The sequence below is a fragment of the Nothoprocta perdicaria genome, unplaced genomic scaffold (genome assembly GCF_003342845.1).
Source record: "Nothoprocta perdicaria isolate Ctin4 unplaced genomic scaffold, notPer1 scaffold_197, whole genome shotgun sequence".
NCBI classification, from domain to species: Eukaryota; Metazoa; Chordata; class Aves; order Tinamiformes; family Tinamidae; genus Nothoprocta; species Nothoprocta perdicaria.
This window is the reverse complement of record NW_020455171.1, coordinates 9569-26498: the sequence shown is the minus strand read 5'-3', so window position 1 is coordinate 26498 and position 16930 is coordinate 9569. Positions and strand designations below refer to the sequence as shown.

Sequence of the window (16930 nt, the reverse complement as noted above, 5' to 3'; positions counted from 1 at the left end):
TTGATCAGATAATCACAGACTCCTTTGCAGTAGAAAGATGTCATCCATGTCTTGACAGGCTCCCCACTCCTAGCTGGGAGCCCTAACTCTTAAATTAAGAAGTTTTCCTGTGTTCTCTGACCTGTTGGTGTCACTGACACCTGCACAAGTGACTGGCTGCAGCAGGAGGGGCGAAAACATCATCCCACAGTGGGCCKAGAGGTGCAGGGAAGGGGCTGCTATAGGATGTGCGAGGTTTTATTTAGTGTTTGCTTGCTAAAGGAAAGGTACATACTCACTGCTCATTTCTTGGGTAAAGCTATTGAAGTAGGACTACCTTCTCCCTTCCCCTCAATATGTTTTGAGGGAAGATTAAGAAAGATGCCTACATGCAAGTTAGTGAGCTAGTTCTATCTGAGATTCAGAGAGAAGGAGGAAAAAAAAAAAGATATAGTATGGATATTAAATGACTGGTTTGGACTGGCATAACTTGTTCATTTTTTTCCAATGTATAATTTATAATATTAGCTAAATTTGTGGTTAGGAGTTGAAACTGGTAGAAACAACTTTGGAGGACTATGTAAAATAACTKAGTTTTCGTAGGGAGGAAATGATGGCACAATTTTATTTCTTTTCAGATTATTTCTTTAAGGAAGACAGTGYATTGTATTTTATACTATTAGTAATGTTTGTGATAAATATGTGTAAGAACTATTTTTAGCAGTAGAGGTAGTAAGATCTAGTTATCACTGAAAGTGAGTAGAAATAGGTATTTGGCATCTCCTTATGCAGCAGAAAATCCGTGATGGTAAGCTTTTAAAAAAGAAAACACAATATTGAAGTCTTCTAGAGACAGAACTCTGACTTGAGAACTAGTTCTTGTCTAGTTTCTTGACTTTAGTAAGGCATAAGCAGAATGTTTGTGAGGTGGGTTTATCATTGCAATATGTAGGTATTCCTGTTCCAAATCTGCAGATATGAGTGTGAGTTATGTCCTGAAATTTGAACAGACACCAGTATTTTAATTTCTTAATTATAGGAGTATATTCTATGTACAGAAGCTGGCTCCTCRCTGAGAGTTGAGACATTTGTTTGCATAGTTTGTATTTTCTAACTCCTCTTTTATAAAATTTACCTTTTCTAGTTTGTTTTATTTTGAAAAAGTGTTAGACGTTTGATGAAAAGATGTCTGAGATTTTATAATTTTGGGAGTAGGAGGCAGGCAGAACAGTCTGCGTCTAGAATTATTTTTATAGTCMTGCTAAGGAAGAGCTGACAGTGTATCTCAAAGATAATACAGATAGACTGCAAAACAAAAACAGGATGGGGTCAATTTACCAATACTTCCTTTTTTTTCTTTCGTTTTAATGGGCATAGTGCATGTAATATGACCTCTGAAACAGCAGTGTGGCAAAACTCTCACTGCAGTTCAATGTTTTTATCCACATATTTCATTGGATGCATGCAAATAAAGTATGAGGTAGATAATGAATCCTTTGGGGTCTGGTTGTGTAGGATCTCTCAAGGCCCTCCACCACCCACATTAAAGCTGAGGCCAAGTAGTTGTTTAGAGTGAGCTGTTCCCTAGACATTTATATTTCTCTAATTGTGTCCAGGTGCRTGAAATTTGTCCAAAGCTTTTGCTTGCATAACTAGTGTAAATAAATAATAAAACCCCCAACTATGCTGTTTTGTATTTGTGTGATTGCTGCACTGCAGTAGTTTGCAGACACATGGAATTAGCTTTGTGTTCAGCACGACTGGGACTGGCCAAGCCACAYGTAACTAATGCTACCCACCAATGTGGTCTGTGTATGAAAGCACGAAAGGAATAAATGGAATTGTGCAGTTTAAGGCTCTTCATCAGATAGGACACAAAAGTATTTCTAACAGCCTATGGAGATCCTTGATAAGAAGATGAGCTCCATAGTTATATCGTTCTCTCCCAGTGCACAGAGCACTTCAGAGATCTCAAGTGTAATGTAGAACTCAACCAAATCAGCTTGAGAAGGGAAAAGGTTATATTAATAATTGTTTAAATTTATCAGACTATTTGACATCTGGAAGGATATATTGATCTAAAGTCATGTTCCCTATTTCCTGAAAGATAAAAGCATATGAAAACACGTATTTTTTTTCAGACAAAACTGCTTTAGAATTCAAAAGAACTGATTATCCCTCAATTTTCTTATGATCTTGTAAGTTGATCTTTCCTGTGTAATCTCTACAGTAACACATATGCAGGTAATGTAGCTGTTGTGTATTTTGTTTCTCTGTGTATGTTTGTGTCTGTGTGTACTGTGGGCACTGAACGATCTGTCCTTCTGTCCTTTCTTTTTTTTCTTCTACTCAAAGTAGGAAAGTGATGCTTAAATTTGATGCCCCAACTTTCAAAGTCCTGATGTGGATCAGAGCAATGAGTTGTCACACCTCTCGATCTTTCAGAGAATTTGGCATCAATCTCTTGTTGTGACTTTCTCTTGTGACTCGGAATGGAGACTCCCCTTTTAACTATATATAAAATTCCGCTGTGTCACTTGGCTAATTAGTCAGACTTTAGGATCCATGGATAGACACAAACCAATTAGACATTGAGGTAAACTTAGTTCAGCTCCATTTACATGTTTCTTGCCGTTGTGCTCCAAGAGAAAAAGACAGAGATTTCCAGCAATTGTTTAGAACCCTGCTGGCTGGGAAGCTTCACATTTAGGTCAGGCAGACTGTTCCTGAAGGTGCCCTGAGGGCATATGCTGCTTTCAAGGTTTGCAACAGTGCCACAGTCCTCTCAAGACAAAAATGCTTATGTTGTAATTACTCAGTGTACATCAGTTGTGAATCTAACCAAGATATTGGCTTAAAATAAGAGTATGCACTGAACTGTATCTTTTCACAGAAGTGGAGAAGACCAAATGTCAGCATGAACAAGAGCGAGCTCTTGCAAGTGGAGGCACTTTCTTCCCAAGAGTTGGCCAGTTCATTCCCCARTGTGACGAGCATGGGAGTTACCTCCCCACTCAGTGTCATTCCAGCACAGGATATTGTTGGTGTGTGGATAGGAATGGGAATGAAATTGATGGCACCAGAAGTGGCCCAGGAGTTCAGCCACCATGTAAGTGATTAAAGCACCTGTTTCTTGTGGGGACGTCTCCTTTGGGAGTGCATCGTTTCCTAAGGGATGCATGCCCTTAGCCGCATTTTGGGGATACAGCGCTGCTTGGAGCAGAGTCCTCTGCTCTTAGTGATCATATGCCTAGTGCTGCATCTCTTTGGTCRCTTGTGTGTCTGGAGAAGGGAGGCTTGTGGTGTTGTACAGGCTAATTTTGTTTCCATTYCTTCTTTATCAACAAGGCTTGAGCACAGCTGCTCCTCCTGTTGTTGTTGGGCCTTCCGTTCGACCAGATACCATACCTCTCCCCCCTGGAACACACTTGCTCTTTGCCCAAAGTGGGAAAATTGAACATGTTCCCTTAGAGGGAAACAACATGAAGAAAAATGGAGCAAAAGCACTCTTGCATATTCCAGTAAGTGCCTTCTGTAAGAGGTGATGTGTTGTGGAAAGAGCTGTAGAAAAGATGAAAGAGTTTTTGTTTTCTGTGTCATTTGATTATTTAAATTCAAAGCTCAGTTTTAACCTTGCATTAAAATGTCAGTATCCTGTCACTTTGTCCTTGAAAATTCTTGATCCGATTAGGAAATTACTGTAAAAATGAGCTATAGAAAAAATAATTTGCTTTTGAAATAATGTATCATATATTAAAAATATAGTATTTGTGATGTCTCGTGCTTTGAAGAGCTCATCATACAAGCATTGCTACACTTGCACCTTCATTGGCTTTCTGTTCATTTCTGACTCTGACATAAAACTTTGAGACTTAGAAGAGCAATAGGATCTTGCTCTTCTGTTGTTATTGAAGAATAATAGGAAACTTTTTCTTTTTCCCTCACACTCCCTCAAAATTCTGTCTCAAGCCCTAATCTCTTTGTTTCTTCAGTCTGTACTCTGTACTTCTTGCATATGGATATATAGCTGTGTGTTTGATTTTTATTTCATGATCCTGTATCCATTTGTAGGCCTGGTGCGTGGTAAATCTTTTTCCCAGGGGAAAAAGGAGATTGAAGAATTAATGTAAAATTAGTGTTTTGCTGAGAAAATCTTTCTCATTTGCTTAAAGGAAAGTGTTTCAACTTTGAATTCAAATTTTAGTCCCACTTTCTTCTGCCTAGGCTATTATGTATACTGGGCAGCATAGATGATACATAGGTATGGTGGCTGAAATGCAGCCATTGTGCACAGATTGGTGAGTACAGGACAGCAGTGAGACTTTATGAAGCAGTTATTCTTCCTCAAAGTCAAGGAATGATTGAGAGAGAGATGAGGAGTAACACGCAAAACAACATCATGAGCCTGCTTCAAAAGGCTSTGCAGATGAAACTGAAGAATTGAAACCTGCAGTTCAGCCCTAATATGTACAATACTACTTTAAAATAACTGTAAATGATGTCTGCTGGTGAAAAGGGACTTAAAACTGAAAATATGTCTCTAAGCTACTCTAAGCTACATCTCTATGCTGTAAGCTCTGCAATAACTGGCCATCCTAACTTTTTGCCGGCCCACCTTCCCCCCAGGTCTGTCCACAAATGTTGTTTCAGGCAATGAGATTTAATCCCCTAAGCTAGTACTCCTGGCAAATAACTGTTAATTAGTATGAGCTCTGCTAATTTGCTTGTTGACCCCCAGGACAAAGTTATTATTGGGGTTGCATATGACTGCATGGAGAAGATGGTTTACTGGACAGACATCAGTGGCCCTTCGATCAGCAGAGCTAGCTTACATGGTGGAGAGCCAACAACCATCATCAAAACAGGTAGCAACACAAGTTTCTTCATCTTGCTCTTCCTAATTACTGCTTTTTATTTTCTGTATGAAGTGTTAACAGGTTCTTTGATAAGGAGTCAGCGCAATGCAAGGCTAAGTTCTCAATATTTTAATTAATGTTGTCTTTGTTGGACATGGCTATCCAAATTGAAACTTTAAAACTTTTAGGAAATAGGAAAACCTCTCTCCCTCTTGACCCATGAGAGTTGCTGTCTTTGTTTTGATCTTTCCCTTTTGCCCTCTGTGAGCTGCAGCTGTTTGCTTCAGTTCACATGTATTTTTTGGAATGCACTTTTTTGTTTAAGCTCTTGTGATTCGAGTGGGGGTGCTTTGCAGAGACATGTTTTATTGTGGGGCCCCATCCAGTTCTCAGCTTCTGCAGCTGTATAGCCTGTGGAGGCTTTCTGAGCTCTGCAGCTGTGGAGGAGGGTCTGGAAGGAGAGCCTTCCCCTTTGTCATAATTTCTTAAATCTTATGAGCCACACGTATCTGTCCAAACCCGTCTGTTTCCCAGGGACAAAACCTGTGACAGGAGCTGGCCTTACAGCAGTTGTGCTCTGGAAAGACGGTTAGGTGGAGGGTGATGATACATGAAGCCTGTCTATTGCCTTCCCTCTTCACAGAGACCGATTTCTCTGATCGTCAACCAGACGAGAAAGAAATTTTCCTTAAGAATGTTTTAACTCTCCCGATTGATAGCTGAAAAAGGAAGTTGGCCAAGGAACAGGCTCCTGTCAACCAGTGGCAGCAGATATCTTGCCTGCGGCCACTTTCTGTTTTCTGAAAGAGACGTGAAGCTCTTTTGCCACCATTTGCTGTGTGATCTTCTCCTCCCAGAGGCTGTCYGGGGATTGTCCCTGCCCTCACCTCAAAATGAGGCCTTCTTCAGCAGCTCCTGCTTGTAGCGCAAGATAGGACCCTCCWGGTGGGGTCTAACTTACAAGTTCCTGGTTCCTGGCAGATGACAGGTGTAGCTCCACATGGGCACTTGGGGAAGAGAAAGCAGTGGTGCAATGACAGTGCACCTAAGCTGAAGTATGCCTAAGTGCCCTTGAGAGGAGTAGGGAGGGCTGATGAGCACTGCCTTTGCTGTGAGCCCCCTTATATGTGAGCTGCATGTTAGAAGCAGGGATACTTGTCCACATCTTATTTGTTCATATTTGTAACATGTCTCTTCAACAATAGACACACATCCAAAAGGATATGTGTCCAGGACAAGTTTAATCTATCCAGATGAGAGAGCAGAGGCTATCTAGAGTATTCTGCAGCTTATTCACAACAAAGTTGCAAATGTAAGACAGATGCATCCAGTTTCTGGCTCAAATGTCTTTTCTGCAGGAATGTGGTTTATAACCCATATAGTTGTTCAATGGCCATCAGTAAATAAGCTTGAGAATTAATAGAATGCCAACATGCTACATTCTCTCTTTCATGGACATTTGCATGATATGTGGATCTACATTTTGAGGTATCTTTGATAGCTAACTAATGTGAAGGGTCATTTTGCAACTTTTGGAAGTGACTACATGCAGTCTTTCCTGTTTCTTTTGGAACTGGAGTTCGTCTGTACCTGCCTTTGACTTCTTAATATCTAACACAGCCTAGTAGTTCTCTTTCAATGGATGTGTGGACATCCTTGAAAATGGATGTGTGGACATCCTTGAAAAGCATAGAACAGTTCTTGTATTGGCCGAGTTAAACCTTCAAGTGCTATATATTTATTCTACATCCTTCATTTGAGTTAGAAATTACTAAGGCTAAAGCAGTACGGTCATTATTTGCTATTTCCTGTTGCTTTTGGAACAGCTAACTGTCCAAGGAAAGCTGTGCACATACAGTTCCAAAACATGTTCCAAAAAATTCCTCTGCAAAAACAAGGAAATGACTCTAAATTCCAGCAGTTAGCTAATGTCATTTGTCATTATCTCTGGTGCTTTGGAACTTGATTATCTTTCAAGTATTGCATTGGTTTAAGTCAGAATAAGTCCAGTTTTCAGAGGAGTGCCCCTAATGTTCATAGGGGAGCATTAAAGATGATAAAATCCATTCTATGTCATGGCTTACTAAATAAAGAAAGATTCTCAAACTCTTCTGTGTTTTCTCTCCTGTTGACTTTTTCAGGGTCTGAGTGTAGCAGAGCAGTGTCAATTGTGTTAGATAGTGGTGAAACTCTGTTATACTGAAGGGAAGACTGAGARAAGCCTTTAGTTAGACCCAGGTTGTGATGGCTATAGCCTGTGGGCATTATGACCCTGAAAAGGGAGATGTGCAGCTCCATCAGGGTTGTCCAGCCGTCAGGGCTGTCCAACCACATTGGTTATTGCATCCCAGTAAATTTATGCACATGTAGTACAAGAAAAGAGGAGCTGGGGAGGCTGCTGCCTCGTTGCTGTCCAGCCATTTTGCTGTTCTTGAGATCATGAGGCACTCCGGTGCTCCTACCACTTAAAGGTGTACTGRAATTCCAGATAAGATTCCAATGTGTTCAGTAGCGGTGCAGGTACTAGAACTGGGATTTACTATCCTTGAGTGTAGACTTTTTACTTATTCATCGGAGGCATCTCCAAGAATTTCAGCTTCATAAAACAAAATACACACTCCTCTTCTAAYATGCTAACATTTTCCATACAAAGTGGCTTTTGCTAGACCAGAGTCAGAAAACTGCAAGAAGACTCTTCTCAATTAAAAGCTTGGGAGTGCTTATGAGGCTCCATACTGTATATGATACTGTGTATTTGGAATAAATATGAGGGCTAAAGTGTTTTTTGTGTTCTTTTGCAGACTTGGGAAGCCCTGAAGGAATAGCTCTGGACCATCTAGGTCGCAACATCTTCTGGACAGACTCTCAACTTGACAGAATAGAAGTGGCTAAGCTGGATGGTCGTCAGCGTCGCGTYCTCTTTGACACTGGCCTGGTGAACCCTAGAGCAATTGTAGCAGATCCTGTGAGAGGGTACAAATATGTTTTCAGAATATGCATGCAAAGCTTAATCTTTTTTAATTATTATTTATTTTATTTTTTTAACTTCTTTAATGTGAGCTCTCTCCTTATTTTTAGACTGTCTTCAGACAGTAATAGGACTGTATTTTCTTAAAACAACTAACAATCAGAAACTGAATAAATTCAGTGACCTATATCTAAGTAGAATACAGAAAATAATTTMTTTTAAAATACAGCTGTGCAATCCCATGATACTTTATTGAGAGGACTACAAATGCCTGTTTCTTTTGGTATTTTCTTTACAAGACGGCAAGCAACTTCCCTGTGTAAGAGAATTTATTTTTGCAAGATTGCTAAAATACTAGTTTAAGTAATTTTATATTTTCAGTTTCCTAGTGACAGGCATTCTTCCTGTACAATATTCTTTCTTCAAAAACTCCCATAGTATCTTTCTTGTCATTTTTTTCATTCCTGTTATTCAGCTGCCTAAGGAGTTTCGACTAAGTGCTTGTGTGTGGTGGTTTTGGGTTTTTTTTCTCTCTTTTTTTTTTTCCTGAAGGTACCGATAACGATATACTTTAGAATTGGCCTTGTAAGATGCAGTTGCAGAATTGGTCCTGTGGGATGCCAGTAACACAACTTACATTTTTTCAGGCTATGACTTTGTCTGCACAAACAGAAACACAGATATCCTTTTTGCAGTCTTTGATCAGTTGTCATTATTTTCCTTAATAAGGGAAGAACAGGGGAAAATTAAACCAAGTGGGGTGCMCATCATAATGTCGAATAAGTGTTCGTTAACTTCTGAACATATCTGCCATTAGCTTGGTGTAACCTTCTGCAGTGAGGCCACTGCTGAGAGACAGCAGTGCTGACATTTCTGTCAAAATTACTCTGAAGCACAGGAGCAGAGGAGGCTTCCCTTTTGGTCTTGAGTTTCTGGAAAGCTCTAATAAATGATTACTCGATTGATGTGAGGCTTTTGGAATGTTATTATGTGAGAATTCRTTTGTGAACACATGTAGTATATTGTCTGGTGAGAGATTTTTTGGAAGATGCATCTTTTTTCCAGATGTTTGGAAACAAGTTTTGTAGTGAAAACAAACAATCAATGCCTACAGCACTTGAAATTGAAGGTGGTTGAAAATTAAATGAAAAAAGYAATGGTATCAGCTTCCCTTATTTATATAATAATATAAACTTTTCAACTAACTCAGGTAGTTGTGAGGTTAAAACATCTGTGGATGAGCATCACACGACAGCACTGTAGAGAAGAGAAATGCCCTTAGTTGTGTGAGGGGAGAGGAGAGGCACAAGCATGATCAGCATGAGGGGAGACCTGTGTTCTGTGCACAACAACCGCGCTCACTCTGGCAGAGCCCTGGGGTCAGGGCAAGCGGTACAGGCTTCTCAGTTCCCCAGCAGATTTATTCTTAGTGTTAGATAATGAGCAACAAAGGTGTTTGCTTTGTGGGCCTCGTTAATTCTCAGTTAATTCAAAAAGTGCTTAAAAACTAAAATAGTCGCTAACAAATCGCTGTTAATAATACAGCATTAATAAACTAATCACTCTGAGTTTTTTCTCAGAATGGTAAGATACTCTGATCAATTCTGTTTTGAGTTGCTTTATTTGGTGTACTGAAAAGGAAAATGTAATTTTGAATGAATCCCATAAATGCCTGCCAAAAGTATTTTGTGTATGTGCACGTGTGTGTGTGAGCTTTTTTTTTTAAATGGGGATTACAAGAGTTGATGAATCTTCACTGTGCTTCTCTTCTGTATTCAAGTGCAATGTAGTTCTTATGGCTTTAATTTTTTTGTTTTGTTATTTTTGTTTCCTTAGTGTTTTCCTTAAATTAACAAAGTCATTTGCAATCAATCACTTTCTTAAATCTCGCCTTTTTTCTTCCTCTTCAGAAACTTGTATTGGACTGACTGGAACAGAGAAGCTCCAAAAATTGAAACCTCCTACATGGATGGCACGAACAGAAGAATTCTTGTTAAAGATGATCTGGGGTTACCAAATGGGCTGACATTTGATACTTATTCCTCAATGTTGTGCTGGGTAGATGCAGGTAAAGAGACGATGAAGTGTTTCTTCATAATAATAGAAGATTTAAGTATACCCTGTGCTGAAAAGATTGACAGTTAATGTTTGTAGTTGTGTGTTTTTTGTTTTTTTTTTTGTTTTTGTTTTTTGTTTTTTTTTGGCTGCATCAAAGACTTCACACCTTGTTCTTTCTCTTTAGTGATCACACTTTATTTGCTACTAGCATTTTAGAATTTGTATGAGAATGTGAACAAAGAAAGATTTAAATTCTACTTAAGTAACTTTCTAGGAGCATATAACAGGATTACATCTATGTTTCTTATACACAGATACATTTTTAAACAACCGTTTGTTTACCTCTTTGTTTAAGGAGTTTTCTCTTAATAGATAAGAGCCTAAGACCAGAAAAAGTGTTGCCTCATCTAATCTTCCCTATGGAATGTCATAAAAATTGCATTTGTCTCTCTATTCTCCCTAATCTTGCAATCCCCTACCTAAGACAAGCTGATGGCTGTTCAGGCTCTCTGGTGGTGTTCCCAAGTGTGTGGTAGGCTGCTTGCAACCGTACCAAGAGAGTCAGCCTGAGAGTGGTGGCCATGGCCATACTGTACACGTGAGAGCCTGTAAATTAGGTGTTGTGCTGGGCAGCAGTGTCACACCGCTGTCCTTGCCCATGCAGTCTGGGGCACGGGCAAGGCTTTGGCCAGGTAGGGTGCTGAAAGACTTCCACAAAGTTTTGCTCTGTCCATGCCTGCGTGCTTAGGCTTATCATTCCTCCCCCATGAGAGATCTCTTGTCTCGTACAAAGACTTAATTGTTTCACTGTACTCAGGCACCAAGAGACTGGAATGCATGAACCCTAATCAGCTTGGTCGACGAAAGATTGTTGAAGGAATTCAGTATCCTTTCAGTGTTACAAGTTATGGGAAGAATTTATACTACACAGACTGGAGAAGGTATGTTATCTGCTAAAGAAACTATGGAATGCTTTAATCTGCTATTCCCTCTGTCAGAAACTGAAATAAACACAGTGTTTCTCATTTTCGACCACTCGCACATTCCTCCTCTCTCTCTCATTTCCCCCCCCACCCCCTTTTTTTTTTTTTCTTTCTTTCCTGACGATAGCTGATGCAGGGTGGAGTGAATATGTAGAGTTGACCTACTGATGTTGCCAGTTAACTGGGGGAGAGGGAATCAGCATAATGGCTTGTCCTCTAAGAAAATGCTTTTAACCCTGAGTGGTTTAGGGAAAGGAGGAGGAGTTTACATGTTTGCCTCCTGGCTGTCCTTACTGTCATGTAGAAGGTAGAAATTACTCATTTGAAGATTTCTATCCTCAGTATTAACTGAATGTTCAACAAGAAAAAGACATTTTTACTGTTAACACTGTTCATTGAAAATGAATACTAGACATTAGAACTTATTAGAATTCCTAGAAAAATTCAGGGACCATGTGTTTTTAAATCTATATTTTCACTTGAGCTTGAGTGATGTGAGTTGTGTTTGCAAACCTGCTACACAAATGATTCCATTAATTGCGACAGGAAGAGTTATTAATAAGTGTGAGAATTTCCAAGCTAGAATGCTTGGAAAAGAGCTCTGAAATAACTTTCTAGAATATTCCTGTATACGTGGGAAGCAGTGTTACAGTTCTGTCAGCTGTCCACACTTTTGCTTCTAGAAAGAAATGACTGCTTCTGAATAGCTGTATTCCTGTCTTCTGGTTATCAGACTCCAGCTGAAATACAACACTTGCTCATAATAATTATGCATAATAACCAGTGTCAGCTACGCCACTGCAAGTGCTGGAGTTATGTTCTTTTAGAGTAACATGTAACTGTTGGAAGTGGTTCCCTGCAGCTAGGTCTCCTTGCTGCCTACAGTAAGAGTTGTGTTTGAGTTGTCTAGGAAAGAGGGGGGGTCTTGTTGGATTTCAGCTTCTGAAGTTGCTGCCTAATTGTAACAAAAAGCAACTCCAGACTCCCCTCTTGCCCACCTTTTTTTTTTTTTTTTTTTTTTTCTCTCTCTCTCTCCTNTATACTACACAGACTGGAGAAGGTATGTTATCTGCTAAAGAAACTATGGAATGCTTTAATCTGCTATTCCCTCTGTCAGAAACTGAAATAAACACCGTGTTTCTCATTTTCGACCACTCGCACATTCCTCCTCTCTCTCTCATTTCCCCCCCCCCCCTTTTTTTTTTTTTTTTTTTTTTTTTTCTCTCTCTCTCTCCTGTTTCTGCACTTCCAAATTCATCTTGCTTCTCTCTGCTCTCTCTTACCTGCTGAAGGGATGCTGTTGTAGCTGTGGATCGCTCGGTTTCGATAGAAAATGATAACTTCCAGCCTCACAAGCGCTCTCGTCTCTATGGAATCACTACAGCCTTTGCACAGTGCCCAGGAGGTAATCCAGATGTTTCTCAACTTTCTTCAGCTCTACAGCACCTTAGCATGTAAATGATTTACCAGCAGCACCCACCTTTGGGGTCTGCGGACCAGTCTTAGCTAGTTAGTGAGGAGAGGGTTATTGCTTCGATTTTTATTTTTTGAGAAGCTATAAACCACTTGAAATTTGTTTCATAAAAACAGTTGCTTCCATATGGAACCAGAATGGAGAGTGTGAAAGGGATCTGTTTTGCCCTTTATAGAAAAAGTCAAAATAAGGATTATGAACAGGGTGAAAATCTTGTATAACAAAAGCTATTATGTTGCCATCATCTAAACTCAATGCTATATTCATGGTTACGACCTTTTGTTTACATATTTATTTTATTTATATATATATTCTTAATATAAAACTATAGAAGCCTCATAGTTTCCAGATGTTTTGGGACACGGTATCCAGTGCTTTAAAAAAGGAATGCTCAGAAGACAGCAGGTGGTCGGGTGGGTTGCCTGATCCTTCTGCTCTGTGAATGCAAAGCTTCTCAGATGCATTACTGAAAAGCCTCATGTGAAGCTCAGAAGATAGGAAGTTGGTAGTCTTGAAATAACAGTTTGTTCTTTGGGAAGCAATGCTATTGCTCAGTTATGTTGTTTAAAGCAAATTTCAGTTGGGAGAACAGTYTACATTGTTTTTCTAGTGCTGCTAGACTTGTAGGGGATCTGGTCTTTTACTTCAGACTGGATGGGAAAAAAAAAACGGAAAGGAAAGAAGAAAAATGGAATTAGTTCGTATTCAATCTGTATGTGGTTTTTTATTGTACAAATTGAATAATTTAAATGAATGTTTCATTCAGAATATAAAAAGATGCATATGAACATCATGCTTCAGAGACCTTTTTTTCCTTTTTTTTTTTCTTCTTTGTTGCTGATGTTTCATTCACAGTTCTGTTTTGGTAGACAGTTATGTGCTCTGAGTAAATTGCTTAGGTTTATATTATTCAGAACCTTGGCATCATTTCTCTCTCACCATATGTCTATTAAAGTGTTTCTTTCTCTCTGATTTTCTGTAACCTTCTTTCCACAACACTGTCTTGCTTTTCATTTTATCTCTCTGCATTAGTGTTCTTCTCCACTCCCTCTAGTTGTTTGTTTTTTCTTTTAATGCATCGTTCTTTTGTGTAATTGTAGTGGCTGCTGTCCAGGGGTGATATCCTGCAGAATTTTGGCCTTGGCTCTCTTCCGTTTCACTTCCATATTTCTTCACTCACCATCTCTTAATTCTATTACTTGTGTGGACTACTCAGCCAATTCATAAAGCATGCTTTAGGAACAGCCAAGTTTCTTTATTTTGCTTGTCCTATTCTTTCACAAATATCTGAATCTTTGAGGTAAAAACAGAAGCTCATGCAGAGGATCTGACGACTCTTATCCTCCAAAGTTTCACTCTGAACCTCAGCGTGGCTTGTCCTGCTAGTGTAGTTGTGAAATCTGCACGTTTGGGAGATGYGTTTTGTCGCTTTATTCTGTTCTTCAACATTTCCGCCTCGCTTTCAGGACATAACTATTGCACGGTGAATAACGGCGGCTGTACCCACCTCTGCCTGGCCACCCCGGGAGGCCGCTCTTGCCGCTGCCCTGACAACACCGTTGGAGTGGACTGCATAGAAAGAAACTGAGCGTCCCAACAAGCTAGAGCTGCRGACTCCTGGAAACGTACTGTAAATACTTCACTCCTGTCAGCACAATCAGACCCTAAAGAGAAGTGCTCCAAGAGGCCGCAACAGAGACATGCAGCCACACACGCTAGCAATAACCTCTTTGTATGAGTTAAGCAAGACTGGGCTGCCCAGGTTGGGTCCAGCTGCTTCTTGTTTCTAGTGATTGTCTCCTTGCTTTTAAGGATGATTGTGGGGCCTAGTTGCACTTGTGCTGGGCTAGAAGGTAGTATCTCTTGGCAAAAGTAAAGTGCAGAATAGAGAGAGAATGATGTGACTCAGTCCCAAGACTGGCAGTTCATCAGCACAGGGGCAAGCTTAGCCCAGCACAAGTGCAGCTGGGCCACAGCTTTAGCTGAGAAACAACCATGGGATCCAAGGATGAATAGATGTGGGTGAGAATACCTAATAACAACACACATCTAATATCTAACTGCATTTGTTCCACTGTCAGCATGTGCCAATTTTCAAAATCAAAGCTTGCCTTCTCACTCTTTTGATTGCAACAGAAGTGCCTTACCCATTTGCTGACAGGGTACACTGTTTTTGAAGAGGTGTTTTTTTTTTTCTTTTCTCTCTTTTTTCTCTCTCTGGTGGATACAGGTTCTGGAGTACTTTCCTAAAATGCACAGAACAAATTTTAGATATGAATATCAATTGTTGATTGTTTGTCAAAGATTGGATGTTGATTCATTTGAAGCCTTTTTTAATTTTTATTTCTTTTTATTTTTTTAAGAGATAGAGGCACATTTCTTTGCATCCTGAGGATTTTTGAATAATATTTTTATGTTTCATCCTATATTATAAGCCTGAAAGTGATCTTTGAATCTCATCCTGAAAAGTTTTTTATTATCATTATGGAGTCTGGAGYGGGAAGGAAAAATGAAAAATGAAAATGCACATTCTTATATCAAAATAGTGGTATGTAACTGGGAGAGAAGTTAAACTTCCATCCTATGTGTTGGGAGGGCAGCTTACCTGCAACAGCAGACCAAAACAGAACACTACCCTTTGCAGTCTGATGACTTGAGCAGTTAGCTACTAACATCCCCATTTCCCCTCTTCAAACACTACAGTCSCTGGGCAATTCTCCTGTAGGTCTTCACATCATAAACAGAGATAACTCTGGGTCTTAAACATGTGACAATTTTCTCTTTAATTATATATTTATCATAAAAGGTAACGAACTATACAGAACATTTAAAAATTCTTTTATATAACTTTTTAAACAACTGTTAATTCATTTTATTCATACACTTAATCAGGTATGTCTTACTGTAAATATCAAAAATACATTGAAATGAAAGGTGCTTGATAACTCTTTCTCCAGAATTATTTGCATATCTGGTGAAACACTGAAGTTTACACTCTGTACAGGTATCTGTAGTACAGGCAATAAAGATTTTTTTTTTTTAATTTTCTATTAAAAAGATGCCTGCAGAAGAAGTGATGTGGTGTCTTGGTTTCCAGTACAAATCTCTTTTTCAGCTCACTGGTGGGAAGATGTGCAGTGTGACCACAAGCAGAGTTGCTGGAATCTAAGATGTTGTGTGGAGCTGCAGAAGAGGATTTGTGCTGAGCCATGCYGGGGGCAATGTACACAGGGAAATGTAGCAGAAATGTTTTCCCTTGCATCTTCCAGCAAACAAACCTATTTAATCATAAGAACCTTAGTGATGTTGTATCAATAGTACAGTAAGGAGCAAATCAATTAATCCCGCTGATAGTACTGCTGATTTTTTTGATGAACTGAGGGAGTGATTCAACAACCTTTCAAGCTGAAGGGGTTTTGAAAATTCCCACGTGCTTTTTATCCTCTGGAGAGCTCTCTCTCCTTGTGGTGAAAATCTGCTGTGGCGTGCTGAAACCCAGCATCCTGTCCAGTGTTGTTCCAAGCTGGCAAAGTGCTTACTCTGCAGTTCTCCAATTGCACAATTTTGTCACAACAGATTAGATTTTAACTTCCAGGCATAAAATTAAGAATGACAGGTGATTATGACAGGGTCAGAGGATCATGGCCCCTCATTGACAATTTCACACTGCATCAGTTTATCCTATGTTTAAATGCAGTCTAATTTTATGTAGGATTTCAATGTCTTGCTTGGAAGAAGCATTAGGGCTGCACTAAAAAGTGATGATCTTACCTAAAAAAGCAAGTAGGAAATACTTGTTTATAGAGACTACTGCTGTGAAAAGCCCCCTACTTGTCGTCCTAGAATGAAGTAAACACTACCTCCAGAATCTAAGTCCCCAGCTGGGGTTTTGGCAGCAGTTTGTTCAGTAAGTGATTAAATTGCCTTCTTTGTTTAAATTCTGCTTCACTTGAAAACTGTCCCTTATCTTATTTCTAAGCTAGGGACAGCATGTTAGCCAAATGAGGGAAAGATTTCTATATTATTTCCTCCAGCTGTACCTCCTGATGGCTTTGAAGCTCTGTTCTACCACCAAAACGGTCCAGATGCCTGTGGAATGCAGTGAGTAGTTGCTGTCGTCTGGGGCAAAGCAGTTAGACTTGCGGTAATATTTATTGCTCTTTTGTGTTGCATGGTATTTTTCCTTGAGAAGGATTTAGAAATTAAAGAGTGAGGAACAAACTTCTGATCTCACAAAGAGYCAGAATCACATAGTTTGGCCTTTGGTTTCTTTAATTATTTACCACCATTCAGTCTCTGTTTGTGGTAGTGCTGAATGTTCTGGGCAACCAGTGTTTCCTCCTCTCATGGGATATCTAGAAGACATGTGAAGCATACAGAGGAATTGTGTGTAGTACAGGGCTTTCAACAGGAGGAAAAAAGGCAGGACCAACCACGTAGGAGATACAGATCTCTCCCAGAAACTTGTGCAGCAAAGGAAGTTCTCCCTGGAGCTGAGCATAAGGTTATGGAGAAAGGAGAAGTGTGGTGCTGTGGGAGACAACTGCAGGAGAAGCAGATCTTGAGGCAGTAGATGTAAACGTGTGTGAAGTTGTTGCAGGGGCACAGTGAG

At 39.7% G+C, this 16930-nt stretch overlaps 1 protein-coding gene across 1 annotated transcript in view; it reads left to right on the top strand.

The window, feature by feature from the left end:
- Positions 1–15354, top strand: part of NID1 (nidogen 1) — a 33662-nt gene extending 18308 nt beyond the window's left edge. Inside the window, exons 12-19 of the mRNA XM_026037354.1 lie at positions 2873–3088; positions 3328–3500; positions 4718–4844; positions 7637–7808; positions 9714–9871; positions 10679–10802; positions 12137–12249; positions 13785–15354. Coding sequence (XP_025893139.1) covers positions 2873–3088; positions 3328–3500; positions 4718–4844; positions 7637–7808; positions 9714–9871; positions 10679–10802; positions 12137–12249; positions 13785–13906 — 1205 coding nt within the window. The 3' untranslated portion in view covers positions 13907–15354. The remainder of the gene's footprint in view (positions 1–2872; positions 3089–3327; positions 3501–4717; positions 4845–7636; positions 7809–9713; positions 9872–10678; positions 10803–12136; positions 12250–13784) is intronic.
- The last annotated feature ends 1576 nt before the right edge of the window (positions 15355–16930 follow it).